Source organism: Aphelocoma coerulescens, chromosome 29 (assembly GCF_041296385.1).
Source record: "Aphelocoma coerulescens isolate FSJ_1873_10779 chromosome 29, UR_Acoe_1.0, whole genome shotgun sequence".
In the NCBI taxonomy this organism is placed as follows: Eukaryota; Metazoa; Chordata; class Aves; order Passeriformes; family Corvidae; genus Aphelocoma; species Aphelocoma coerulescens.
The window spans coordinates 1,801,518-1,829,144 of record NC_091042.1 but is presented as its reverse complement, the minus strand read 5'-3'; the positions used below and the strand labels follow the sequence as shown (position 1 = coordinate 1,829,144).

The following is a 27,627-nucleotide window of genomic DNA, read 5'->3' as shown; positions in this document are numbered from 1 at the left end:
TCCGGGCGGCTGCTCGGGCGACCCCCATCCCGGAGCCCACTCTCCCTTCCTCTAACCCCGTGGCGGTGCCGAATGCCTCTCTCTGTCCACCCTCGGGGCCGCCCCGGTGCCGGTCCCGGGAGGGGGCGTGGCCTCGCGCCGCCGGCCCCGCCCCCTCGGTGCCCACGTGCGCTCCCGCCCCGGCGCCGCCGGGGTTAAGCGCGGCGGAGGGATCTCCCCCCCCCGCCCCGCCCGGCAGCGTGCGCTGCGGCCGCGCGCGCGCCGTCACACCCCCCGCACCCCCCCCCCCCGCGGCCGCAGCGCCCGCCCGCCGCGCACCGTCTCCCTCCGCCCGCAGCCCCCGCCGCCCAAAGTAGTGCGGGAGCGGCGGCGCCCCCCGGTCCGCGGCTCCCCCCTAGGACCCAGCGCGGCGGCGGCCCCGGCGGGGCGGGCGGGGCGGGGCGGGGGCGGGCGGCGGGACCTACTTTCCTCTGGAAATGGCCGCGCCGGGGAGCACCGAACGCCCCGCGCCCCGAGGCCCGTCGGCGTAGGGCGGCCGCGGGGGTGAGCACCGGGCGGTGGGCGCGGGGGTGCAAACGGCCCCGTCGGGGGGCCCGCGCGGGCGGGACGGGCCCCGGCGGCCCCGGAAGGAGCGGCCCCGCGGTCGTGCGGGCTCGGGCCGCGCCGCCTCCGCCGTGCCGCCGCTCCCGGTAAGGCCTGACCGGGGCCGGGCCCAGAGCGCGGCTCCTACGCCTTTGTGTCCGGTACCGGTGGGGCTCGGGCGGCTGCAGCGCAGGTACGGCCGGGCCCGTCGCTCGGGGCCCGGTGCCGGTGCCAGCGTAGGCCGCGGTGGGCCGGGGATCGGGGCCTGGCCGGCTCGACCCCCCGGTTGCACCGGGGAGCGGGGGAAGCGTGGCCCGGGCGTACCGGGAAGGGTGTGGGGGGGTGTCCCCGCGTGGTCGGGCCTCCCCCTGGCCCCGGAGCCTTTCTCGGGCGGGCCTAAATCCCCCCCGGCCCCGGAGCCTTTCCGGGGAGGGCCCGAATGCCCCCGGGCCCACCGGGAACCGGCGGGGGGTGCTGGGTGGGTGCTGGGTGGGACACGACGCTCCTGCCCCGCGGCCGGGACCCCACCGGGGGCTCTCTCCGCCCGCCCCGCGCCGTCTCGGGTTTTTGGGGGCTTGGCGCGGCCCCAGCGCGTCCCCCGCTCCCTGGTGCCCCGGGCTCTGGGTTGGGGGCCCCCCCCGTGCCCGCGGGTCCCCTCCCGGTCTCCCCCCCGTACCCCGTGTGTGGCTCGTGGTCAGGGTTGGGGTCCCCTTCAGTGCCCCGCGGTGCCAGAGCCCTCTCGGGTTTTTGGGGTGCGCGTGAAGCAGCGGTGGGAGGGGGCGGCTGCAGATCAGGGTATGCCCCCCCCCCCCCGCCCCCCCGGATTTGTGCGTTGAGTTTTGGGGTGAGTCTTCCCACCGGGACTCCCTGTGCTGTGCAGGATTCGTGTTGGGCCTGGGGAAATTGAGGCAAAGGCAGGTGCTGGTGGTGGGAACCCCGTTTACTGCTGCACCCCTAAATCCCCCCCGAAGAGCCCCCAGGTGTGGGGCACTGGGTGTGCTCTCGGGGGGGTCCTGAGGGCTCCTTAGGGGTCCTGGTGATTCCCTGGGGTGCTGGTGTGTGATAGAGCCGGGGTCACCGACCCCCACTTCTCCCACGGTTTAATCGTGGTCACCTGGGGGCTTGGTTGCCCCAGATGTGTTAGGGTGTCACTGCCTGGACTTGAGGGGGACCTGGGGGGCAGAGGCTGATGGGTGAGGCCAGGGGGTGTCCTGGACCTCGAGGGAGGAGGGACCCACCCCCTGCTCCTGGGGGAGATTCCCAGTCTGAGAGCCCACAAACTTCCCTTGGGGAGAGTGACGGGAAGAGGCTGCCCTGTCCCTTAGAGGGTAGAGGGCCATGGGGGGCTGCAGGGGCACCAGGGAAGGTGTCATCACCCCTGGTGCTGACCGATGTCCCCCCTGCAGCTGTGGCCCCCCAGGGACGCCAGAGGCAGGATGGATGAACAGAAGGCGCCCAGCGAGGAGAAGGACGCGGCCGCACCAGGTGAGCCAGGGCAGGACTTTGGGGGCCTGTCCCTGTTTCCCCTGCGGTGGTGACACCCCCTCTCCCCACAGCCGATGGGGCCGTGGCCTCGGAGGAGATGGGCAGCGCTGAGGGGGACCCCCTGAAACCCCCCGAAGGAGCCTCTGCGGGGCCAGAGCCGGAGAGCACGGACACGGAGGGACCTCCTGAGGCTGGCAGGTGAGGGTGGGAGGACTTGGGGCTGGCGTGGAGGTATTGGGGGGGGTCCTAAATACCACTGACACCCCTCGTTGCCCTCTCCCAGCCCGCTGGGCCGCCGCTGCGCCCTCTGCAACTGTGGGGACTGGAGCCTACACGGGCAGCGGGAGCTGCAGCGCTTCGAGCCGGTGCCCGACTGGCCGGAACGGCTGGTGGGCCACGAGCCCCCAGATGGGCCTGGCCAGCCTCCCCCGGAGCCAGAGCTGGCAGGCGACGGTCTGGCACAGATTGGCTTCTCCGAGGGGGTGACCCCAGCGCAGCTCTTCGAGCCGACAGGTGAGCGCGGTTACAGCACAGGGGTCCCCATCCTGCCACCTGGGTGCCCCCCACTGTCCCTGACGCCCCCTCCCCACAGGGCACTGCTGGGTGCACCACTGGTGTGCGGCCTGGGCGGCTGGTACAGGGCTGGAGGTGGCCGGCGTGGCCAGAGCTGTTTTCTCAGGGATCTCACAGGTGAGCAGACCCCGAGGGGTCCCGGGGGATGGCGGGGGCTCGGTTTGGCCCCCTGCAGCAGTGCTGACCCCCCCGGACTCCTCCACCCTCAGAAATGTGAACGCTGCGGGCGGGCGGGGGCCACCATCCCGTGCCGGGCGGCCGCCGGCTGCTCCCGCCTCTACCACTTCCCCTGTGCCGCCGCCAGCGGCTGCTTCCAGTCCATGAAGACCCTGCGGCTGCTCTGCCCTGAGCACGTGGCTGAGGCCATGGACATGGGTGCGTGGGGCTGGGGACATCACCCCTGGATGCTGGGACCCTCCTGCCCCAGCCAGGGGTCCCGGTGGGGTAGAACCCCCCGAGTAGGCAGCCCTGACCCCCTTCTCTCCCGGCTGGCAGAGGATGCGCGGTGCTCGGTGTGCAAAGGGCCGGGCGACCTGCGGGACCTGGTGTTCTGCACCAGCTGCGGGCAGCACTTCCACGGGGCCTGCCTGGACATCTCCCTGACGCCCCGCAAGCGCTCGGGCTGGCAGTGCCCCGAGTGCAAAGTGTGCCAAACCTGCAGGTGAGCCCCCGGCCCCATGGTGGGGAGGGGAATACGCGCCCAAGGAGGGGTCCCAGCCCTCACTCACTTGCCCCTGCACCCCACAGGCAGCCCAGCCGGGACTCTGCGATGCTGGTGTGCGAGGCGTGTGACAAGGGCTACCACCCCTTCTGCACGGAGCCGGCCATCCAGGGCCTCCCCACCGGCTCCTGGAGGTGCAAGGTATGTCCTGCTCTCGCTCAGGGGCACAGGGTGCCTGCCCCCCACTGCACCCCCTGACACATCTCTGCCTCCCCCCAGAACTGCTGGGTCTGCTCGGATTGTGGCCAGCACCCCGTGGGGCTCGGCTCCAGCTGCCAGTGGTCCCCGGGGTCTGCGGTGTGCGGGGACTGCCAGCAGCGCCGTGCCACAGCCGATGCCTCCACGGCAGCAGAACACACAGCACAGCCTGACCCGCCCGCCCAGACGTGAGTGGGGATGGGGGTGCTGGTTTGGAGGGGGGAATCAGGCCTTTTGTGGCTCGGGGGATGTGTCCCACAGCCCTGGGGAAGGGGTGGCCTGAGCCCTGCCCCCTCACCCAGGCTCCCCCATCCCAGGTCGGAGTCCCCTGTCCCCAGCGAGCCGACGGATGCACCCATGCCCCCGCCTGAGCTGGAGCCTGTGGGGGGTGATGAGGAGACGCAACCCCTCCTGGACCCCAGCGAGACGCCCCCAGACCCCAAAGAGGCACCCCCAGACCCCAAGGAGGCTCCCCCAAGCAATGCTGAGTCTCCTCCTGGCGAGCTGGCCTCTGTGGAGGTGCCCCCCAGTGAGGAAGCCCCCGAAGAACTGCCCTCTGATGAGCTGCCCCTCGATCAGCCGCCCCCCGACACGCAGCCCTCTGACATTCAGCCTCCTGATGTGCAGCCCCCTGAGGAGCCCCTTCCTCTCGTGCTGCCCCCCGAGGAGCCTCCTTCTGAGGAGCTGCCCCTCGAGAAACCATCCCTTGCTGAGCTGCCCCCTGACAGAACCCCCCCCGAGGAGGTGCCCTCCAGTGAAACACCCCCCAATGAGCTGCCCCTTGACGTCCCTCCCCTTGCCGAGCTGCCCCCTGAGAAACCAGCGTTTGAGAAGTCACCCCCCCATGAGCTGCCCCCCGAAGTACTGCCCATCGACAAATCACCCCCTGACGAGCTGCCCCCCAATGAGTCGCCCCCCAAACCTCCCCTTGACGAGCTGCCCCTCGATGAACCGCCCCTCCATGAGCCGCCCCTCGAAGAGCTGCCCCCTGATGAGCCACCCCTTGAAGAGCTGCCCCCCGACGAGCTGCCCCCCGATGAAGCACCCCCCGACGAGCTGCTCCCCAAGGAACCTCCTCCCGAAGCGCTGCCCCCCGAGAAGCTGAGCCCTGAAGAGCCCCCCTTTGTTGAGCTGCCCCCTGAAGAGCTGGTCCCCAGTGAGTTGCCCCCCGAGGAGGACCTGAACCCACCAGGTAATTTGGGAGCTTTTCACTGTCCTCTTCCCCTTTCTCTTATCTCTGGTGGGTGTGGGGGTCCCACACCAGGGGCTTCTCCCAGCACTGGCTTTGCCTGACCCCCGTATTCCTCCTCTTTTTATGTGTTGGTGGCCTGTTTTGGGGTACACGGGGAGGTGGGAGAGGGTCTTGCCTCTCAATCCCAGGCTGGGTGGCACAGGGGAGTGGAGGGGACCCCCATACCCGCTCACCCAATCCCCATTCCCCAGGTCTCCTCCCCGAGGTGACGGTGGCAGAGGAAGCGCCAGCCCTGGCTCCAGAGGTGCTCCCCGAGGAGGAGATGGAGCTGGAGCCAGAGCCCTCGCTGCCCCCTGAGATGACACCCCCACCCTCAGCTCCCCCAGGTGGGTCTGGGGAAACACCAGGGTTGGGATTGGGGGGGGGGGTGGGTGTCTCCAGGGGGGCTGTGATATCACTGTTCCCCCCTTTCTACCCCCCAGCTCTTCGTGCCATCTCACCTGCGCGGACCCCAGCCCCCTCCCCTGATGCCAAGGAGGACGAGGTGCTCGAGCCCCCCACCCCAGCCCTGCCTGAACCCCCCGGCAGCCCTGGCACCGCCATGGACACCGACCCCCCTGGCTCCCCGCCGCCACCCCTGGGCTCCCCTGCTGTCACCCTGGCCCCCGCTGAGCCACCTGAGGATGAGGAGATGGAGATGGCCGGTGGCGAGGGGGAGTCCCCAGCCAGCCCCTCTGGAGATGCCCCCCACGGCAGCCCAGCCCCTGAGCTGGGGCCCTTCCCAGGCCTGCCTGAGGAGGAGGAAGAGGAGGAAGAAGAGGCGCCCAGGCTGGAGAGGGAGGGCACCAGTGGAAGCTCCCCGCCACTCAGCGAGGAGGATGCGCTGGAGGAAGGCCGGGCTGGGGGGGACCCCGAAGCCAAGGGGTCTCCTTCGGGGTCCCCCCTGCTCCTGGAGCCGGAGGAGCTGGGCCCTGAGACCCCCATGGAAGTGTGCACTACTGGCGAGAAGCTGCTGGGGCACGCGGACGAGGGGTGCCCCGAGCCCCCCGCCCTGCGCCCACGGCCCGACATCCTCAATGAGATCTCCAACCTGAGCCAGGGGGACACGAGCAGCAGCTTCCCCGGCTCGGAGCCACTGCTGGGGTCCCCGGACCCTGAGGGTGGGAGGTCGCTGTCCCCTGAGCTGGGCCCAGCCTCGGCTGATGCCAGCCTGCAGAAGGAGGACGCTGGGTCGCTGCCGCTGGGCGCCGAGACCGATGACTCGCTGCTCTTCGAGCCGGCAGCCAAGGGCGACGGGGACAAGAGCCGGCGCCGCAGCTCCCCGGGGCGCTCCCGCGTCAAGCAGGTACGGGGGCACCCCCATCACCACAATTTTGGGGGGACCCCTAACCCTAAGTACCCCGCTGGGGTTACATCCCCTCCCTGGGCAGCCCTTGCAGCAAGTAGGCGAGGGCTGAGCGTGTGGCGGGGTGGGATGGGGCAGTGCCCCTCTGCTGCCCTGGCGTGGGGGTCCCACTGGGCCCCCCGGTGCTGTAACTCCCCTCTCCCCTTGGCCGCAGGGACGCAGCAGCAGCTTCCCTGGGCGGAGACGCCCCCGAGGGGGGTCCCACGGGGGCCGAGGCCGGGGCCGTGCACGCCTGAAGTCGACCACCTCGTCTGTTGACACCTTAGCAGTAAGGCTGGGCTGGGGCAGAGGTGGGGTCCAGGGAGTCCTTGAGCTGTGAGGCTGAGAGCTGAGAGTTTCCCCCATCCCCTTCCCTGCCATCCATCCCTTGGAAAGGCTTGGGAGCAGTTAGGATGGGGTGGATGGAGGTCTCACGGGAGGTGAAACTGCCTGGGCCTTTGCTGAGTCTGGGGGCTTCATCCCACAAGCATAGGGCAGGTACAGAGCTTCCCCCTGGGGAGGGGTTCTGCTGGCCCTGCGTATTCCTGGTGCCCCCCAGCCTGCACAGAGAGGGCGTCCTCAGTGCTGAGCCTCCCGCTCTGTCCCCAGCTCGCTGATGTGGAGAGCTCGCCCAGCAAGGAGGAGGACGAGGACGATGACGACACAATGCAGAACACGGTCGTCCTCTTCTCCAACACTGACAAGTTTGTGCTCATGCAGGTAACCAGGGCGTGGCAGGATGGACAGATGGACAGGGTGGGGCAGACTGTCTCTCTCCCGCCGGCCGCTTTCTCCTCACTCATGACCTCTCCCCCCTCCCAGGACATGTGCGTGGTGTGCGGCAGCTTCGGGCGTGGGGCCGAGGGGCACCTCCTCGCCTGCTCCCAGTGCTCCCAGTGCTACCACCCCTACTGCGTCAACAGCAAGGTGAGGAGGGGGCCCAGGACCCCTGGCCCCACAGGACCATGCTGTGCCCCCCAGGGACTGTCCATGTCCCGTGGGAGGCACACGAGGTCACGCCTGGCACATCCGTGTGTTGAGTTGTGCTCTGGCGCATCCCACGTCCGTGCCGAGCCCTGGCGTGTCCCCCACAGCCACACCGAGCCTGGGGACCCCCGTGGCCATGCCCAGGGCTCACGTGGTTTCCCTGCCGTGTCCCCAGATCACCAAGGTGATGCTGCTGAAGGGCTGGCGCTGCGTGGAGTGCATCGTGTGTGAGGTGTGCGGCAAAGCCTCCGACCCCTCGCGCCTGCTGCTCTGCGACGACTGCGACATCAGCTACCACACGTACTGCCTGGACCCGCCGCTGCAGACCGTGCCCAAGGGCGGCTGGAAGTGCAAGTGGTGCGTGGGGGACACAAAGGGAGCCACGGGGGGAGCTGGGCGCTGGCGCTGACCCCTTGGACCCGCCCCGTGCAGGTGCGTGTGCTGTGTGCAGTGCGGGGCCGCGTCCCCCGGCTTCCACTGCGAGTGGCAGAACAACTACACCCACTGCGCGCCCTGCGCCAGCCTCGTCGTCTGCCCCTTCTGCCGCGAGAAGTACGTGGAGGACGACCTGCTCATCCAGTGCCGGCACTGCGATCGGTGAGCACCGTGCCCTGGCCTCGGTGGGGGGGTCACATTTGGGGTCCTCCGGGGAAGGCCGTGGTGTGTGACAGGCCTCCGCTGCTGTCCGCAGGTGGCTGCACGCGGCGTGCGACAGCCTCTTCACCGAGGAGGAGGTGGAGCAGGCTGCGGATGAAGGCTTCGACTGCAGCGCCTGCCAGCCCTATGTGGTCAAACCCGGTGAGCTCACGGGGCAGAGGGAGCTCCGGGGGACTTGGGGGGGGCATTTGGGTGGCATGGGGACTCATCTGCCCCTCTGTTTTCCTGTCATAGTGCCCGCACCTTCCGCAGAGATGGTCAAAGCCAAGGATCCCGGTACGTGCGGTGCCCTGCCGGGGCCGTGGCGTTCCCGGTGCTGTGCCCTCTTCTGGCCCTGCACCCAGTGCTGCTGTTTGTCCCCAGCGCCGGTGTTTGTCCCCTCAGAGCCCCAGTATTTCCGCTTCGAGGGCGTGTGGCTGACGGAGACGGGGATGGCCGTGCTGCGCAACCTGACCCTGTCGCCCCTGCACAAGCGGCGGCAGCGCAAGGGCCGTCCAGGCGCCCTCAACGGGGATGGGGGGCTGGAGGGGGGTGACCCCCTGGGCCCTGAGGACAAGAAGGATGGTGACCTGGACACCGATGAGCTGCTCAAAGCCGAGGGTGGGTGTTGCCAGCGGGAGAGCTGGGGGCGTGCAGTGTGGAGGTGCCATGGGACCCCACTAATGTGCACCCCTCTGGCAGTGGGTGTGGAGCACATGGAGTGTGAGATCAAGCTCGAGGCTCCGGCCAGCCCTGACCGCGACGTTGGAGCTGATGGGGACTCGGGGAAGGGGCTGGAGGACCCTGAGGAGTGCAAGAAGAGGAAGCGTAAACCGTACCGGCCCGGTGAGTGTCCCACAGGCCCTGAACCCTTCCGGGCTCTTCTGTAACCCACCCCTCCAGGCCCCACTGTGATCCCCCCTCCTTCTCTGCCCCCCAGGCATCGGCGGGTTCATGGTGCGGCAGCGCAAGTCCCACACGCGGCTCAAGAAGGTCTCGGCGGTGCTGCCGGACGTGGGGCGTGAGGGGCTGAGCACCGAAGGACACCCTGAGGATGGTAGGGCCCAGTGGCTCCCCTTCCATCCTTTTCCCCTTCTCTGCTTTCCTCCCTTCCCTCCTTTTCCTCCTTTCCCCCTCCCTCTTTTCCCTTTCCCTCTTTTTTTCTTTCCCCTTTCCAGCACCATTCTTTCTCTTCAACCCCTTCCCATTTCCCCTTCCCCTCTCACCCCCAGGGATGTGGAGGGGCCCTCAGGTTGCACCCCACAACGCTGTGCCAGTGGCACAGGAACAGCCCCGGACACTTTCTGAGTGTTCATTCCTGGGGGGGCCGTTGCAGGGGCTCCGGGTGATGTCCCAGCCGAGGCCGGCCTGGATCCGGGCTCAGGAGAGGGGGACGAGAAGAAAAAGCGCCGGGGACGGAAGAAGAGCAAGCTGGAGGACATGTTCCCCCCATACCTGCAGGTGGGATGGATGGAGGGGCTGGAGATGGATGTGGGGGATGGATGGAGGGCACTCCCCGATGCTGACAGAACCCTCCTGTTCCAGGAGGCGTTTTTTGGGAAGGCACTGATGGACCTGAGCCGGAAGGCGCTGCTGGCAGCGGGCGGAGTGGGGGACGGGGCCGCCCGCCCCTCCCTGGGCCAGGGTGCCCCAAGGCCCAAGGGGGACCCCAACCTGGCTGGGGCACTGCTGGGGGGCACCCCGGACAGGAGGGAGACCCCCACCCATCCCCGAGGTGAGTGTGGCCAGGAGTGGGTCTGCAACCCAAGCCATGGCTGCCGTCCAGGAGATGGGTTAGTGGGGGGTCGTTGTGGGTCCTGGGGGTTTATGGGGGTTCCTAGTGTGGTTGGAGGTCCCTGGAGTTGGTTGGGGATCCCTGGGGTTGTTGGGGGTTGTTGAGGTTGTTGGGGATGGTTGGGGATTGTTCCTGGGCTTGTTCCACAGCAACCAGGGTCCCCGGGTTTGTTGGAAGTTGTCAGGGTCCCCAGGATGGCTAGGGGCTTGTTGGGCATCCCTGAGCTTGTTGGAGAATGCTGAGAACTCTTGGGGGCTGCCATTGAGGGGTGTAGGAGGACGCTGGGGGTCAGGGAGTGACCCTGGGTGGGTTGTGGGGTCCTGGCTCTCCTCACTGAATCCTGGGGTGCCCTGCAGGGGACGACAGCACCGATGGCAGCGCTGCCGCTCCGGATGATGATGGCAAGGACGACGCAAAGGCCGAGGACCTGGGTGAGCCCCAGGGACCCCCACGGGACCCCTCGACGGCCGAGTCCTCCACGGGGCGTATGGCGCCCACAACCATCGAGACAGAACTCTATGGTTGAGGGGGCCTCTCTAGGCAGGGCTGACCTCTATGGTTCCCTTCCCATGATGCTGGTGACCATAGAGTGGCGCCTAGAGCGCCCCCACGTGGCGCGGCGTCGCTGGAGGACCGAGGCACTCCTGTCCCTTGTTGGGTGATGGGGGCTGCCCCTGGGGGTCCCCAGCACTGAGCTGGGGGGCCCCAGGAGTCTGAGGGCACTTCCTGATTCCTCCTCGCAGGGGCCGATGAGCCGAAGGATTCCCCAGACCCTGGGGACACTGAAAAACCAGCCACCCCTGGCGAGGGAGCGCTGAGCTCTGACCTCGACAAGATCCCCACGGAAGGTGAGACCATCCTGTACCCCCTCATCTGCTGAAGCCATGGCGGTCCCAGGACCGTGACCCCGAGCTTTCTCCATTTCCCATCAGTGTGACATTTGCACGCTGTGGTGGCTCAGCTCCTGCTTTTGCCCCTGCAGAGCTGCCCAAGATGGAGAGCAAAGACGTGCAGCAGCTCTTCAAGGACGTGCTGGGCTCGGCAGAGCGCGGGGAGCAGCCCCTCAACTGCGTGGCCGCGGGGATGGAGGCCGGGCAGGACCCCAGCCGGGCACAGCGGCCGTTCCTGCAAGGAGACCTCCAGCTCTCGGGGCAGGGTGGGTGGAACTGGCAGAGCCCCTGTCACCCAGGAGGTCCCTGGAGGGTGTGATGAAGGGCAGGACTCATGGCCAGGCCCAGGAAAGCCAAACTCATGGGGTTGACATGCTTGGAGAGCAGTGGTGCCCGTGGTACCCGAGAGCCCAGGCTCCTGGGTATTCCCTGTTGCTCTGGGGGTGAACATGAGAAGCATTTTGGGGGTTGTGCTGTCTGGGGGTTGTTTGGACCCCCAGGGCGGGTGCAGATTTGTGCCCCAGCTTTGCCTTCCCTCCAACCCACTTCCTTTCCTTCACAGGGAGCGTTTCCCTGGGCTCGCTGTCTGGATCCGTCTCCTTGGACTCCTACTCGGGGGTCTGCCAGTCCCCATTCCTCGATAACAGGTACTTAAAGAGTGCCCTCCTTGGAGGAGCTGAACTGCGGGGTGTCATGGGACCCACTGTTCCCTCACACCCTGATGATCTGTGACATTCCTCTGCACTCAGGGAACGGAGTGGCTTCTTCAGCCCAGATCACTGCGAGCCTGAGAGCCCCTGGGCCAGCAGCTCGGCCGCCACCACCCCCTCGACCCCCACGACGCCCACGACGGAGGGCGAGGGTGACGGGCTGTCCTACAACCAGCGCAGTTTGCAGCGCTGGGAGAAGGACGAGGAGCTGGGCGAGCTCTCCACCATCTCCCCCGTCCTCTACGCCAACATGAACTTCCCCAACCTCAAGCAGGATTATCCAGGTAGGGCTCTGGGGGGGCTGCAGCCACCCCACTGGGGTGAGGGGTGGGGCTGTGGGTGGAGCGTGACTCCCCTGGTCCCTTTCTGGAGGGGAAATCCCGGCTGTTGTGGCACTGAAGTGTTCGCTGAAGTGGGCAGGGGGGTCTCAGCTCCATCTCCCAGGCACAGGGCTGTGTCTCACGTGAAGGGGGGGACAGTGACTCACCAAGGATGTGGGTGGGCTCGTCAGGTCCAGGCTAATGTCTCTTTTCTCCCATTCATCTGCTCGTACTGGACTCCCAGACTGGTCGAGCCGCTGCAAGCAGATCATGAAGCTCTGGAGGAAAGTCCCTGCCACGGACAAAGCCCCGTATTTGGTGAGTGCTGGGAGGTCAGTGGAGTGGGGGGCCGGGGCGCCGGGGGCTGCAAGTCAGCTGGCTTCGTGTCTTTGTTAGCAAAAGGCCAAAGATAACCGGGCGGCTCATCGCATCAACAAGGTGCAGAAGGTACGTGAGGCGCGGGGAGGTGCCCGGCGGCCCCGGCCCAGCCCTGGGGGACACGGTGTACCCAGCTCCAGCCCGTCCCCTCCCCACTGGGAGAGCAGGAGGGCTCCCCCAGCCCTGACGGCCCGGCTCTCTCTGCAGCAGGCCGAGAGCCAGATCAACAAGCAGACCAAAGGGGAGGGACTGCGCAAGCCTGAGAGGCCCTCGCTGCACCTGCGGATCCCGGTGCCGCCAGGGGCACAGCCCGTCTACATCAGCAGCCCCCCCGCCACCGGCGAGGGCTTCCTGAAGCCCCCAGCGGGTGCCGGAGGGGGACCGGAGTCTCCCAGCGAGCTCTTCCTCAAGCTCCCGCCCCAGTCCCCCGCCCAAGTGCCTTCGCACGATCCCTACGGCGCGGCCCCCGCCTACTCGCTGGAGCCACGCTTCCCCTCGCCCTTGGGCCAGAGCCCCACGTCGGGCGCTGCCTTCCAGCCCTTCCCTGGCCAGCCCCAGCCCCTCACAGCCCCCCGCGCTCCCCCCGACTTCCACCCCACGCCGCCTGGCACCCCCCGGCACCAACCCGGCACCCCCGACCCCTTCCTGAAGCCTCGGTGCCCCTCCTTGGACAACCTCTCAGTGCCAGGGAGTCCTGGGGCGCGGCCCCCTGAGGCCCTGCTCTCTCCCCTGCCTTTCGGGGAGCAGAAGAAGGGTCTGGAGGTGAAGAAGGAGGATGGGGGAAGCCTGGGGGTCTGCTCGCCCGGCTACGCTTCTGCCATGGGCTACGGGGACTCCCCGGGTGGCCCCCACCTCTCGGCTGCGGAGCTGAAGGCGGCCGACGTCTTCAAAGCCCCCATGACCCCACGGGTCTCTCAGGTAGAGCCGCAGAGCCCGGGGCTGGGGCACCGGCCCCCCGACCCCCATCCCCTGGCCCCCTCGCCCCCTGGCCACCCCGATCTCTACCGTCAGTCGCCCTACCTGGACCCCTACTCGCAGCCCCCCCTGACGCCCCGGCTGCAGCCCCCCGAGGCCTGCTGCGCCCTCCCGCCCCGCTCCCTGCCCTCCGAACCCTTCTCCCGCATCCCCGCCAGCCCTCAGTCCCAATCCAGCTCCCAGTCCCCTCTGACCCCCCGCCCGCTCTCCAACGAAGCCTTTTGCCAGTCCCCCGTCACCCCTCGCTTCCAATCCCCAGATCCCTACTCCCAGCCGCCCTCCCGGCCACAGTCCCGGGATCCCTTCACCCCACTGCACAAACCCCCCCGTCCGCAGATGCCGGAGCCGGGGTTCAAATCAGTGGGGGCGGCTGGCGGAGGTTTTGGAGGCACCCCGGCAGGCGACCCCCACGCCAAGGCACCGGCCGGGCCACAGCCACCCTTTACCCGCTCGCCCGGCGCCAGCGTGTTCCCGGGGAGCCAGCCCCCCATGCGCTTCACCTTCCCCCCGGCCGTCTCGGAGCCGCTCAAGGGCTCCCCATCCCACCAGCCCCACGGGATCAACAGCCATTACGGCTCTGGGAAGCCCCAGAGCTCGGCCTACGCCTCGTCCCCCAGCTTCCACCAGGCCAGCAGCCCGCTGGGCCCTGGCACTGCCGCCCCTGACTCCTACAGCCTCTCGCCCCTGCGGCCCCCGTCGGTGCTGCCACCGCAGCCCCCGGCCCCCCCGCAGCAGCAGGACCCTTCTGGAGCCTTCCTGCCCCGCGCTGCGCTGGGACTGACGGCCGACAAGAGGGAGGAGGTGGCCACGGGGCTCTCGGCAACCCCAAACCGGGACCTGGCGGAGCTGCCTGGCGGCCAGGACGGGGCTCTTGGCACCATGAGCCAGTCGGAGCTGGAGAAGCAGCGGCAGGTGAGGTCTCTCTTGGGATCTGGCTGTATCCATTCAGGTTTGGGAGAGAATGAAAGGGAAAAACTGGGACTGTGGAGGCATCGACAGCCACTCCACGTGTGGTTTGCGTTGCTGCTGTTGCCACTCTGAGCTCTAACACTCGATTTTTCTCAGCGCCAGCGGCTCCGGGAGCTGCTCATCCGCCAGCAGATCCAGCGGAACAGCCTTCGGCAGGAGAAGGAGAGCGCGGCCGCTGCCGCCTCCTCCTCGCCAGCTGGCTGGGCCCCGGAGGCCGGCGGGCAGAGCTTCGAGCTGAGCCGGGGCATGGCCCCGTACCAACCGGCACAGGTGGGAGAGCTGAGGCACCGTGTGCATGGGTCGGGGTGCTGCTGATGGAGGGGTGACTCTCTTTTTTCCTTCCTTCTCCCAGGACAAGGGTCTCCTCGGGACTCTGGCCACGGCAGCTGGCACTGGGAAGCTGCCCGGCTCCGTCATGGTGCAGGCAGCGTTTGCGCAGGACGAGCGGCTCTCCCGGCCCCCGCCGGCGGCCACGCCAGCCATGCTGGACATCAGCGGGCGGTGGGTGCCCCGTGACCGGGCGATGGGCTCAGCGTGCATGGGTGGGAGCCGGCAGGGATCACCCCGGGAGCGTGTGTACCCCCAGCTTGTGGGGAGCACTCAGGAGGGAGGGGGTGGCTGTGGGTTTTTGGGTGCTTGGCACGGTCTGAGGGGGATGGGACATGGTGCGTTGGGGTTGTACCGAGCTGGTGCCAAAACCGCGGTGTCTTCCAGGGCGGCGGTGGGGCCCCCCCAGGCCTTCTACCCCCGTGGGGTCTTCCCGTCGCCGTCCCCGCAGCAGCAGCAGCAGCAGCACCTCTGGCAGCAGCAGCAGCAGCAACAGGCGGCCGTGGCGGCCCTGCGGCTCCCTGTCACCTCCCGCTTCGCCCCCCCGGCCACTGGGACCCCCATGGGCAGCCTGGGCACCCGCCTGCCCGCCCCTGCCGAGGCCGTGCCCCCCTCACCAGCTGCCCTGGGTGCTCCCTTCATCGAGCTGCGACACAACATGCAGAAGGGACCTGGAGGGGTCGTGGGGTCTCCCTTTGCCCCCCAGGCACCCCGGCCTCGCTTCTTCCTGCCCGGGGAGGAAGGCACCCCCCAGGCCCTCTGCACCCCCGTCATGCCCATGCAGGCGCTGCCATCCCAGAAGGTTCCGGCACCGCTGCCGCCCGCGTCCCCGCAGGGAGCTGAGATGGGCAACGGCCACCAGCAGCAGCCTCACGCCAAGGCGGCCCCGCCGCTGCCGGCCCCCACCCTGGAGCTGCAGCACGTCCCCCCACGCTCGCTGTCCTCCGGTGCTGCCCTCCGCCCTGAGGGTCCCAAGGACGGCCCCGCTCCGGACCCTGCGCCGGCCCCAGGGAAGAGCCACCTGAGCCTGGAGGGGGGACGGCTGCCCTGCGAGGTGCCCGTGGAGCCTGATTTGGACGACGACTTCGGCTCCCACAAGGACTTGGAAGATGATGATGATTTGGCCAACCTTAGCCTGGATCCAGATGTGGCCAAAGGGGACGATGACTTGGACAACTTGGACAGCCTGGAGACAGCAGACCCCCACCTTGATGATCTGCTGAATGGTGATGAGTTCGACCTGCTGGCCTACACTGACCCCGAGCTGGACACGGGTGACAAGAAGGACATCTTCAACGAGCACCTGCGCCTGGTCGAGTCGGCCAACGAGAAGGCTGAGCGCGAGGCCCAGCTCAAGACGGACCCGCCAGCGCCTGCCTTGAAGCTCCCCGACCCTGCAGACAGCAAAGATGTGACCCCATCTGCGGAGGATCAGGAGGTGCCCAAGGAGGGACTGGTGTCTGGGATGGGCTTGGGACTCTCTGCCTGCCCCACAGGCACTGTACTGGCCCCCGACCAGGCTTTCAAGGCTCAGGGTGTGGAGGCCAAGGCCGGCTCGCTGCCCACTGACATCAAACCCAAGCTGGAGGACGGCTGCCTGAAGACCTCACCCTGCCAGTTCACCGCCACCGGCCCTGAGCGCCTCCCGGTGCCGGTCAAGTCAGAAGCACTGCAGGGCACGGATAAAATCTCTGCCTCCCTGGGGCTGAGCGTCAAACCTGGCCAGACCCTCCTGAGCTCCAGCACCGGCCCCGCTCGCCTCGGCCTGACTCAATTCTCCAACAGTGGCCACACTGGTGTCCCCGTGCTGGAGAAGGACGCCTACACCGGCCCTGGCCGTGGGTTGGCAACTGCCCAGCTGGGTGGCCAGAGCAACCCCTTGCTGGAGAAGTTCGAGCTAGACAGTGGAGCCTTGGGGCTGGGCAGTGCCCGGCACTCGCCGGCGGATGACTTGGACAAGATGGAGAGCTCGTTGGTGGCCAGCGAGCTGCCGCTGCTCATCGAGGACCTCCTGGAGCATGAGAAGAAGGAGCTGCAGAAGAAGCAGCAGATGTCGGCCCACCTGCCCCGTGGCACCCCCCACCTCCCAGCCCCGGGACACCCCATGCTGCACACAGGGGCTTCCGGGCAGCCTCCCGAGGGGCAACCACCCCGCCTGGGCACCCCACAGACACCCCTCCAGCTGGGGCTGGTGGCCCGGCCACCGCTGCTGCCGCCGCAGCCCCCCCGGCTCAACGCACCCCAGCAGGGCCCAGCTCTGGCCCCCCACATGGGCATGGGCTCTGGGCAGCCGCATGTGCTGTCATCCCCCCATGGGGTGCAGGTGGCCCTGGGGCAGCCACAGCAGAGCCAGCAGCAGGTGCTGGTGCAGAAGCCGATGGCCGGGGTGCAGCCCCCTGCCCTGGGCCTGAAGCCCCCCCAGCTCGTCATGCAGCAGCAGCTGGCCAACAGCTTCTTCCCAGACACAGGTAGGGGCTGTGGATGATTGTTCTGGGGAGCACGGGGCCCTTTTGGGTGGGGGGTGTATGGCTGAGCGTGCTGTGGTCTCTCTCCCAGCAGACCTGGACAAGTTTGCGGCTGAGGACATCATGGACCCCATTGCCAAGGCCAAGATGGTGGCACTGAAGGGCATCAAGAAGGTGATGGCTCAGGGCAGCATCGGGGTGGCCCCAGGCATGAACAGGTAACAGGAATGGGGAATCTAGGGGGCACAGGGTGGGGCAGGCAAGTTGCCTTGGCTCTGGCTCACACCCCATCTCTGTGTGTGTCCCCCAAAGGCAACAAGTTTCCCTGCTGGCCCAGCGGCTCTCAGGGGGCCCGGCTGTCTCAGAGATGCAGAACCACTTACTGGCAGGGAGCGGGCAGGTGAGTGGAGTGTCCAGAGGGGCTAATGGGGTCTCTTGGAGCTGCCAGAACCGCTCTGGCCAATGGTTTTGTGGCTCTCTGAGGGGGTGGGGACTGTGGGGGGAGGACAGAAATCCACAGCATGTATCCCCAACGCTGCCCTTTCTGCCAGGAGCGGAGCGGCGCAGACCCCACCCAGGCTCGCCCCAACCCACCCACGTTTGCACAGGGCGTCATCAGTGAGTACTGACACAGCAGGGATGGGGTTCACCCTGCCCTTGGGAGCCAGGGTCCCCATTGATCAGGGGTCCTTGCTCACCTGGGGTCCCCGCTGATCCGGGGTCTCTGCTGACCCGGGGTCTCTGCTCACCTGGGGTCCCCACTGACCCATGCCCTCTCCCCGTCCCACAGACGAGGCCGACCAGCGGCAGTACGAGGAGTGGCTGTTCCACACGCAGCAGCTGCTGCAGATGCAGCTGAAGGTGCTGGAGGAGCAGATTGGGGCGCACCGCAAGTCCCGCAAGGCTCTGTGTGCCAAGCAGCGCACGGCCAAGAAAGCCGGGCGGGAGTTCCCCGAGGCCGACGCCGAGAAGCTGAAGCTGGTGACAGAGCAGCAGAGCAAGATCCAGAAGCAGCTGGACCAGGTAGGACCCTGCACGTGGGTGGGCACCTCATCCCTGGTGCAAATGTGATGTCCCCAGTGCTAATGCACCGCTCTTCCCAACTTTAACACTGTGCCATCCTCGGTGCAGATGTGATGTCCTCAGTGTAAACGTGCCATTCCTGGCACTGGTGCCATGTCATTCCTGGTTCTACCGCCCTGCTGTCCCTAGCACTAATGCTGTGCCAGTCCTGGTGTGATGCCTCACTGTCCCTGGCAGTAAAGCTGTGCCATTCCGAGTGCTGAGGCTGGGCCATTTCTGGCGCTTCTATCTGCCATTCCCGGTGCTGATGCCCCACTGTCCTGGGTACTAACGCTGTGCCATTCCCAGTGCTGATGCCCCAGTGTCCTGGGTACTAACGCTGTGCCATTCCCAGTGCTGATGCCCCACTGTCCTGGGTAGTAACACTGTGCCATTCCCAGTGCTGATGCCCCACTGTCCTGGGTACTAACACTGTGCCATTCCCAGTGCTGATGCCCCACTGTCCTGGGTACTAACGCTGTGCCATTCCCAGTGCTGATGCCCCACTGTCCTGGGTACTAACGCTGTGCCATTCCCAGTGCTGATGCCCCACTGTCCTGGGTACTAACGCTGTGCCATTCCCAGTGCTGATGCCCCACTGTCCTGGGTACTAACGCTGTGCCATTCCCGGTGCTGATGCCCCACTGTCCTGGGTACTAACGCTGTGCCATTCCCGGTGCTGATGCCTCACTGTCCTGGGTACTAACGCTGTGCCATTCCCGGTGCTGATGCCTCACTGTCCCCAGTGCTAAGGCTGTGTTGTCCCCCCTGTCCCTGGCACTAAAACCCTGCCATTCCTGGCGCTGACACCCCGCCGTCCCCATCAGGTGCGGAAGCAGCAGAAGGAACACACCAACCTCATGGCTGAGTACCGCAACAAGCAGCAGCAGCAGCACCAGCACCAGGCCTCGGCCGTGATGGCCCTGAGCCCCTCGCAGAGCCCCCGCCTCATGTCCAAGCTCCCGGGGCAGCTCCTCTCAGCCCACGGCGTGCAGCAGCCCGGGGGGGCCGTGGTGGGAGCGCAGGGCCTGGGGCAGCAGCCGGGGCAGCCCGGGGGGCTGCGCCTGCCCCAGGGTGGTGTGTCCATGGCCGTGCAGCAGGGCCTGTCCTTCATGGGGCAGCAGCCCGTGGGGAACGCCCCAGGACCCGGCTCCTCTGGCGCCTTCTTCAGTGGGAACCCCGCGCTGCGTGGGCTGGCCGCCGACAGCCGCCTGATGCAGGAGCGGCAGCTCCAGAGGATGCAGCTGGCACAGAAACTGCAGCAGCAGAACATGCTGGGACAGGTGTCACTGCAGCAGCAGCCAGGTGTGATGGGACAGACGTCGCTGCAGCAGCCGGGTGTGATGGGACAGGTGTCGCTGCAGCAGCCGGGTGTGATGGGACAGGCAGCCATGCAGCAACAGGGCGTGATGGGACAAACGTCAATGCAGCAGCCGGGTGTGCTAGGCCAGGCAGCCATGCAGCAATCAGGTGTGATGGGACAGGCATCCATGCAGCAATCAGGTGTGATGGGACAGACGTCACTGCAGCAATCAGGTGTCATGGCACAAGCGTCGATGCAGCAACAGGGCGTGATGGGTCAAACCTCCATGCAGCAGCCGGGTGTGATGGGACAGGCGTCCATGCAGCAGCCAGGTGTGATGGCGCAGGCGTCCATGCAGCAGCCAGGTGTGATGGGACAGACGTCGATGCAGCAACAGGGTGTGATGGGTCAGGCGTCCATGCAACAGCCGGGTGTGATAGGACAGAGCTCGATGCAGCCGCAGAGCATCATGGCCCAGACGTCCATGCAGCAGCCAGGTGTGATGGGACAAGCTTCAATGCAACAGGCAGGTGTGATGGCCCAGACATCGCTGCAGCAGCCAGGCATGATGGGCCAGGCATCCATGCAGCAGCCAGGTGTGCTGGGCCAGGCCCCAATGCAGCCCACAGCCGTGCCGGGGCAGCCTGGACTGCTGGGGCAGCAGCAGCAGCAGCCCCCAGCCCCACAGCCTGGCGCGGGGGCTCAGCCCATGGTGCCGAAGCAGCCGGGGCTGCTGGGCAGCCAGCAGAGCCTCCTGGTGCAGCAGCTCTCGCCCCAGCAGCAGCCGGGTGTGCTGGGCCACGCTCCAGGGCTGCAGCACCAGCCCGTGCTGGGCCACCCCCCACCCCAGCGCCAGGTCGTCCTGGCCCCCCACCAGCAGCGGGTGCTGGGCTCACCCCAGCTGACACCGCAGACTCCGGGGATGCTGAGCCACCGGCTCGTGCTATCCCAGCAGCTGGGGCAGTCTCGGGCACTGCTGGCCCCACAGCAGCAGCAGCAGCAGAACTCAGCGGCTGCCCAACCAGGTCTCCTGGGGCTGGGCCAGGGGCAGCCCTCGATCCAGCACTTTCCGCAGCACGGGGCGGGGGGCCAGGCCCCCTCTGTGCTGCACCTGAGTCAGGGAATGCAGTCGGCCCCGGCGGTCCTGGCTGCCAAGGACCAGCCCGCGGGGATGGACGGCAGCACCCTGCACGCTGAGGGCGGCGAGAGCGGGGGGCAGCTGCATGGGGAGCAGCAGGGAGCCCTCAACCCGCCAGGGCTGGGGGGCCCGGAGCCCCCGGCCCCCAAACACCAGGCTGAGCTGGGGCAGGGCCAGCAGCTCCTCTTGACCTCCCCACAGCCAGCTGCCCTGCGGGCAGCCCCCGGGCAGCCAGGCACCCTACTCGCCCCGCCGCTGCAGAGCCCTGGGGCTGTCCACCCCGAGCTGTCCCAGCAGCATGGGGATACGGCGGGGGTGGCGGAGCAACCGCTGGGCTGTGGGACAGGCCCGGCACAGACCATGGTGCCGGCACCGCGGCCCCCAGAGCAGCTGGGCAAGGGGCTGGCAGGGGCCCTGCCAGGGCAGCCGCAGCCCCCGCGGCTCCAGAGCCCTGTTCAGCACAAAGTAGGGTCGGCGGCAGCGGGCACAGCCACTCTCCCCCCGGGTCTCCTGGGGCAGGTGCCGGGGCCGGTGATGGGCCAGATCCGGGCGCAGCTCCAGGGTGTCCTGGCCAAGAACCCGCAGCTGCGGCATCTGACGCCGCAGCAGCAGCAGCAGCTCCAGGCCCTCCTGGTGCAGCGGCACCAGCAGAGCCTGCTGCAGCAGAACCAGGCGCTACGGACCCCTGGCCCCTTCCCCGGGCAGGCCCCGGACTACAGCTTGCCTGCCACCCGCCAGCCCCCTCGTCCCATGGGGTCCCTTTTCCAGCCCCGGCCAGGTGCCCCAGCAGAGACACAGAGCAACTCTGCCACTGAGCCGGGGCGGGCGCTGCCAGGGCAACCCCCCCAGCAGCCCCTGGCTGAGCTGGTTCAGGCAGCCCTGGCTTCCCGTGGCCCCCAGCCTGGCCTCATCCGCCTCCCCACACCACCAGCCCCCTCGCCCCTGGGCTGTGCCCCCCAGCACCTGGCCAGCCCCGAGCAGAGCCCCCAAGAGCCAAAGAAGACGTCACCGGGAATCCCGGCCTTGGCCCCCAGCCCTGCGGCACCCACGGAGCCAGGGCTGACTCCCACGCCCAGCGGTGCCCTCCCTGAGCCAGCACACGGCCCCTGGGACCCCGAGGCGCCTGGGGTGGACCCAGCCGACCCTGGTGAGACCCACATCAATGGGGCTGTGCCAGAGGGGGCCCCTGCAGCAGGTGAAGCCGCCCAGGTGTTGGTGAAGCAGGAGCCGAAGGAAGAGGCAGCGGCAGTGGCACAGTGTGAGCTGGATGGAGATGAGACAGCGAAACCAGAGGCCAATGGGGACCCTGGGGATAGCCAAGCCAACAGCCTGCTGGCCTCGGGTGGGCGCTCTGAGGCCGGGCACCTGCTGCTGCAGAAGCTACTGCGGGCCAAGAATGTGCAGCTCTCAGCGCAGAGCCCGGGCGAGCTCAATGGGCACATGGAGAACCGGAGCACCGGGACAGAGCCACGGCCGCAGTCCCTGCTGCTGGGCCGGGAGGTGAGCAGGACAGGCTGGGCTGGGGGTGTGATGGGTGAAGGGCTGCCCTGGCACGGCTCACGCCCCCTTCTCCCTCCCCAGGACCCCTCCATCGCCAGGAAACCAGCACCCACCAAGCCTAAGCGGGTGCAGAAAGGCAACGAGCGGATCCCAGCGTCCCGCAAGAAGCTGCGGAAGGATGAGGGGCTGCGTCCTGGTGAGGCACTCATGAAGCAGCTGAAGCAGGTATGGTTGTGGGCCAGGGCGTGGTGAGGGGCTGCCTTTGCCCCTGTCCCTCCCTCACCGCTCTGTCCCCAGGAGCTGTCGCTGCTGCCACTGACGGAGCCGACCATCATGGCCAACTTCAGCCTCTTCGCGCCCTTCGGCAGCAGCCCCATCAACGGGAAGAGCCAGCTGCGGGGCGCCTTCGGCAGCGCTGTGCTCGACAGCGTCCCCGACTACTACTCCCAGCTGCTCACCAAGGTGAGAGGGGGGTTGTTCCCTGGTGTTCCCCTTATCCGGGGGTCCTGGACCATCCTGCTGTTCTCACCCCGCCGTCTCCCCCTAGAACAACCTCAGCAACCCACCCACGCCACCCTCCTCGCTGCCCCCCACACCCCCTCCCTCCGTGCAGCAGAAGATGGTGAACGGTGTCACGGCCCCTGAAGAGCTGGGGGAGCAGCCCAAGGACGCCGACCCAGCCCGTGAGCCCCACGGCCAGAAAGGTGAGCCTGGCTGGCATGGGGGTGGCACTGAGTCCCTGCCATCGCTTGTCACCCCCTGCCATGACACCCATCCCTTGTGTGCAGATGCACCGGCCGTGGAGGTGAAGAGCCTGGACCTGCTGGCAGCACTGCCCACCCCTCCGCACAACCAGACCGAGGACGTCAGGTGAGACCCCCCAGCGTGGTGACCCCCCCACAAGTGACACCAGGCCTCCATGGGTGACACCAGCCACTGACATGTCCATCCCCACAGGATGGAGAGTGACGATGAGAGTGACTCCCCCGACAGCATCGTCCCTGCTTCATCCCCCGAGAGCGTCCTGGGCGAGGAGCTGCTCCGATTCCCACTTCTCAGTGAGGCCAAGCCAGAGCTGGAGGAGCGTGTGCTGTCCCCCATCATCCCCATCATCCCCCGGGCCAGTATCCCAGGTGGGATGGGCTGGAGGGATGTGTGGAGCAGGGTGGAGTGGTCTGTGGTCCACGTGGACTGGGCAGCAGGGGGTCTGTGGGATGTGCAGCACAGGGAGGGGGTCTGGAGCATGGGTGTCAGGTAGGATGGGATATGGATGGTGTAGGTGGGGCTTCCCCATCTAGGAGGGGATTGAGGGAGTCAGGGGAAGGGTCCTTGGGAAGTGTGGGATGTGAGGGAAAGGGATCTGCAGGGTGGAGGATTCCCAGCAGGGATCTGGGGCAGCTGGGTGGGCTCATGGGTGGCAGCTGGTGGGGCTGGGTTTGCACAGTTCTGACCCTGGCTCTGACCCCCCCTCTCCCCACACCAGTGTTCCCCGAAACAAAACCCTATGAGGTCACAGAGCCCTTTGGGGCTCCCCCAGGGAAGGTGGGGGCAGCAGGCCCAGGAGCCCCGTGGGAGAAGGGCAAGAGCAGCGAGGTCTCTGTGATGCTGACGGTGTCTGCAGCTGCTGCCAAGGTGAGCGAGGGCATGGGGGGATTCAACACCCTCGAGGTCCCAGCAGTGGCCCAACACAGTGGCACCTGGGGCACCCTGGACCCATCCTGCCCTTCTCTCACCTAGAACCTCAATGGGGTGATGGTGGCCATGGCCGAGCTGCTGAGCATGAAGATCCCCAGCTCCTATGAGGTGCTGTTCCCCGACGGCCCCGTGCGAGCTGCCGTGGTTGAGGCCAAGAAGGTGGAGACCGATATGGCCGGTGAGTGTTCACCTTGTCCCCATGGGCCCCCCGTGTCCCCAGGCTGGGACCCCCACGACAGGCTGTCCATCCCTCTCCCAGGAATGCTCGGAGGGAAGGAGAAGGCTCTGGCTGGGAAGGTGCCGGACAGCAGCTCCGAGTGGCTGAAGCAGTTTGACGCGGTGCTGCCGGGGTACAGCCTCAAGGGCGAGCTGGACCTCCTGACGCTGCTCAGACAGGTCAGTGGCGTGCAGGGGTCCCGCCGGGGCTGGGAGCCTGGGGGGAGGGTATTGGGGTACCCATAGGGCTGTGGCTGTGTGGGGGTACAGGAGCGGGGGCTTTTTGGTGGACGTGCGTGGTGGTCTCTGTTGGTCACCCCATGGTTGCAGGGACTTTTTTGGGGGCCAAGTGTCCCCATGGGCTGGTGCTGGGTCTCCCAGGAAGGAGTCCAGAAGGTCCTTGCAGGGTCGGTGGAATATGGGGTGCTGAGGTGTCCTTGCAGGGCCAAGGACCCCTCCCTGCGATGCACAGGGAGGTTGGGGGTCCCCATCCCTGCAATGCTCTGACCTGTTCCCCCCTCCCTGTGCCACAGGAGAGCCCTGCTCCTGAGAAGACCCTTCACCACTGCTACGTCAACAACGTCTCCAACCTGGATGTGCGGCAGCTCTCTGTCCTGCCCCAGGAGCCCTCGCCCCCGCTGTCCCCCTCTGTTCCCTCCCCATCCAGCCCCGCTGAGCCCACCAGGGTCCCCAACCCCGAGGCACCCCACGAGGCAGCCCCAGCCCCGTTGTCACCGCTGCCACTTGCCCCCTCGCCAGCCCCCCAGGAGGAAGGGGCCGCAGCCGCCCACTCGCCGCCCCGTTTCAAGCCACGCTCGCGGCCTCCGGAGGACGGGGATGAGGCGAGGCCGCGGCTGAAGAAGTGGAAGGGGGTGCGCTGGAAACGGCTGCGCTTCCTCGTCACCATCCAGAAAGGGGGGGCCAAGCGCGACGGCGACAAGGAGATCGCCGAGTTCATCGACAAGCTGGGCACCACGCTGCGCCCCGAAAAGGTGCCGCAGGACCTGCGCAAGTGCTGCTTCTGTCACGAGGAGGGCGACGGGGCCACGGACGGGCCGGCCCGCCTGCTCAACCTTGACCTCGACCTCTGGGTCCACCTGAACTGTGCCCTGTGGTCCACGGAGGTGTATGAGACGCAGGGAGGGGCCCTGATCAACGTGGAGGTGGCCCTGCACCGCGGGCTGCTCACCAAGTGCTCCCTGTGCCAGAAAACCGGTGCCACCAACAGCTGCAACCGCATCCGCTGCCCCAGCGTGTACCACTTCGCCTGCGCCATCCGCGCCAAGTGCATGTTCTTCAAGGACAAGACCATGCTGTGCCCCCTGCACAAGCTGAAGGGGCCCTGCGAGCAGGAGCTCAGCAGCTTCACCGTGTTCCGCCGCGTCTACATCGAGCGGGACGAGGTGAAGCAGATCGCCAGCATCATCCAGCGTGGGGAGCGGCTCCACATGTTCCGCGTGGGTGGGTTGGTCTTCCACGCCATCGGGCAGCTGCTGCCACACCAGATGGCCGATTTCCACAGCGTCACGGCCCTCTACCCCGTGGGCTACGAGGCCACGCGCATCTACTGGAGCCTGCGGACCAACAACCGCCGCTGCTGCTACCGCTGCACCATCTGCGAGAACAACGGGCGCCCCGAGTTCGTCGTGCAGGTCATTGAGCAGGGCTTGGAGGATCTTGTCTTCTCTGACTCCTCGCCACAAGGTAAGGAGTTGGGAGATGCCAGCGTCCGGCCTTTGTCCCAGTGGCTGAGCCACACCAGAACACACCAGAGGGTGGGGCGGTGGAAGGTGGCTTGAGGTCCCCACTGGGGATCTCAGTGGCACTCAGTGCTGTGCTCCGGTGACAAGGTGGTAATTGGTCACTTGGACTCGATCATCTTGGAGGACTTTTCCAGCCTCATTAATTCTGTGCTTCTCCCTTCCCTTGGCAGCTGTCTGGAACCGGATCATCGAGCCAGTGGCGATGATGAGGAAGGAGGCCGACATGCTGCGACTCTTCCCTGAGTACCTGAAGGGCGAGGAGCTCTTCGGCCTCACGGTGCACGCGGTGCTGCGCATCGCTGAGTCGGTGGGTCCTGGGATGGGTGGGGGTCTCTCCTCCATACTGGGGGTCCACCCTGCTGGGGAAGGGCCCCGTGGCTGTGCTGGTGCTGCCTCTTGACCCCCGGTCCTTCCATGTCCCCCTCTGCAGCTGCCGGGCGTCGAGAGCTGCCAGAACTACCTGTTCCGCTACGGGCGCCATCCCCTGATGGAGCTGCCACTGATGATCAATCCCACCGGCTGCGCCCGCTCTGAGCCCAAGATCCTCACCCACTACAAGCGGTAAGTGGGGCTGGAATTCACGGGGAGAGCTGGGATCCCTGGAGATCCCCCAGCTCTAACTCCTCTCGTTCCCCCCTGGAAGGCCCCACACCCTGAACAGCACAAGCATGTCCAAGGCCTACCAGAGCACGTTCACGGGCGAGACCAACACGCCCTACAGCAAGCAGTTCGTGCACTCCAAGTCCTCCCAGTACCGGCGCCTGAAGACGGAGTGGAAGAACAACGTGTACCTGGCGCGGTCCCGCATCCAGGGGCTGGGGCTCTACGCGGCCAAGGACATCGAGAAGCACACGATGGTCATCGAGTACATCGGCACCATCATCCGCAACGAGGTGGCCAACCGACGGGAGAAGATCTACGAGGAGCAGGTGGGGCTCTGGTGGGATGCTGAGGGATGTGTGGGCACTTGGGCAAGATGTGGAGGGACTTGAGTGGCGTGTTGAGGGTTCTGCTGGAACATGGAGAGACTTCGAGAAGGACATGGGGGAGTCAGATGGGATGTTGGGAACTCGGGTGGGATGTGGGTGGACTTGGGTGGGATGTTGGAGGCTCTGGCAGGACATGGGGGGGCTCAGGCGCGATGTGGAGGGACTTGGGAGGGGTGTTAAGGGCTCTGGTGGGACATGGAGGGACTCATATGGGATTTGAGGGTCTCCAGTGGGATGTGGGGTGGTGGACGTTGACTCAGGTGGGATATGGGGACCTCAGTGCACCCCTCAACCCCCTCTCCTCCGTGGCAGAACCGCGGCATTTACATGTTCCGCATCAACAACGAGCACGTCATTGACGCCACGCTGACGGGGGGCCCGGCCAGGTGAGCACGGGGGGCTTCAGGGTGGTGGGACGCCCCCAGAGGGAGCCATGACATCCATCTGTCCTACCCCCGGGTTGGTGCTGACCCCCCTCGTCCCCCAGGTACATCAACCACTCGTGTGCCCCGAACTGTGTGGCCGAAGTCGTGACCTTCGACAAGGAGGACAAGATCATCATCATCTCCAGCCGGCGCATCCCCAAGGGGGAGGAGGTCAGTGAGGGACTGAGGGGGTGCTGAGGGGGTCCTGGGGGGCTGGGGGGGCCAAGGGAGGGGGGCTGGGGGTGGCAGGGCTGAGCTCTGTGCTTTGGGTGACTCCCCGCTCCTTCCCAGCTCACCTACGACTACCAGTTCGACTTCGAGGACGATCAGCACAAGATCCCCTGCCACTGTGGAGCTTGGAACTGCAGGAAGTGGATGAACTAACTGGGAAAAAGGGGCTGGGGGCTGCCACCCCCGCCTCAGAGACCTCGCCGAGCCCCCCAGGGCTGCAGGAGGTGCCGGGGGCGGCCGGGCACTGAGGGAGAGCGGCGGCTGCAGCGCTGCCGGCCCTGCCCGAGCGGGACGGACGGACAGATGAACTGGCAACTCAGGGTTTTCTTTGCTTCGTCCTGCGAGGAAAAAAGGAGTGGGGGGTGCTCAGAAACACCCCCTTCACCACCCCCCACCTGCCTCCCTCGCGGGGGAGCCACGGGGGAGCAGCACCGGGCCCAGCGCAGCCGGAGCGATTGTGCGGAGCCGGTCTGGATATAACGATTATTTTATTTTATTTTATTTTATTTTATTTTTTGGTTTCTTTTTTTTTTTTTTGGTTGGTTTCTTTTTTTTGTTTTGGTTTTTTTTTTGTTTTGTTTTGGTTTTTTGTTTTTTGTTTTTTTTTAGAAACTAATAATATTTGCTCGCTAATTACCAAGGTAACACAGACTCCTTGAGCTCGACAATCCGGGCTCTGCCCCGCCGGCGTGGCGGCCAGAGCTCGCTCGGTTCCTTT

General features: G+C 67.0%; 1 protein-coding gene across 1 annotated transcript; it reads left to right on the top strand.

Annotated features, from left to right (window-relative positions):
- The first annotated feature begins 492 nt into the window (after window positions 1-492).
- On the top strand, window positions 493-27,401 carry KMT2D (lysine methyltransferase 2D). Its single transcript, XM_068997818.1, has 55 exons — window positions 493-543; window positions 1,989-2,067; window positions 2,139-2,265; window positions 2,351-2,580; window positions 2,660-2,757; window positions 2,850-3,015; window positions 3,136-3,301; window positions 3,388-3,502; window positions 3,581-3,747; window positions 3,877-4,751; window positions 5,003-5,137; window positions 5,234-6,096; window positions 6,311-6,424; window positions 6,745-6,855; window positions 6,958-7,062; window positions 7,298-7,479; window positions 7,555-7,719; window positions 7,814-7,920; window positions 8,014-8,055; window positions 8,164-8,379; window positions 8,461-8,604; window positions 8,699-8,815; window positions 9,095-9,219; window positions 9,304-9,493; window positions 9,910-9,984; window positions 10,297-10,401; window positions 10,536-10,709; window positions 11,006-11,090; window positions 11,193-11,437; window positions 11,718-11,791; window positions 11,870-11,920; window positions 12,059-13,738; window positions 13,892-14,065; window positions 14,148-14,296; window positions 14,510-16,590; window positions 16,682-16,805; window positions 16,900-16,987; window positions 17,139-17,205; window positions 17,378-17,610; window positions 18,477-21,590; window positions 21,672-21,815; window positions 21,888-22,052; window positions 22,138-22,294; window positions 22,379-22,460; window positions 22,548-22,723; window positions 23,074-23,222; window positions 23,328-23,463; window positions 23,545-23,681; window positions 24,035-25,205; window positions 25,435-25,571; window positions 25,695-25,825; window positions 25,908-26,193; window positions 26,566-26,639; window positions 26,741-26,849; window positions 26,970-27,401. The coding sequence occupies exons 2-55, from the start codon at window positions 2,019-2,021 to the stop codon at window positions 27,060-27,062; spliced, it is 16,275 nt and encodes a 5,424-aa protein (XP_068853919.1). The 5' UTR covers window positions 493-543; window positions 1,989-2,018; the 3' UTR covers window positions 27,063-27,401.
- The last annotated feature ends 226 nt before the right edge of the window (window positions 27,402-27,627 follow it).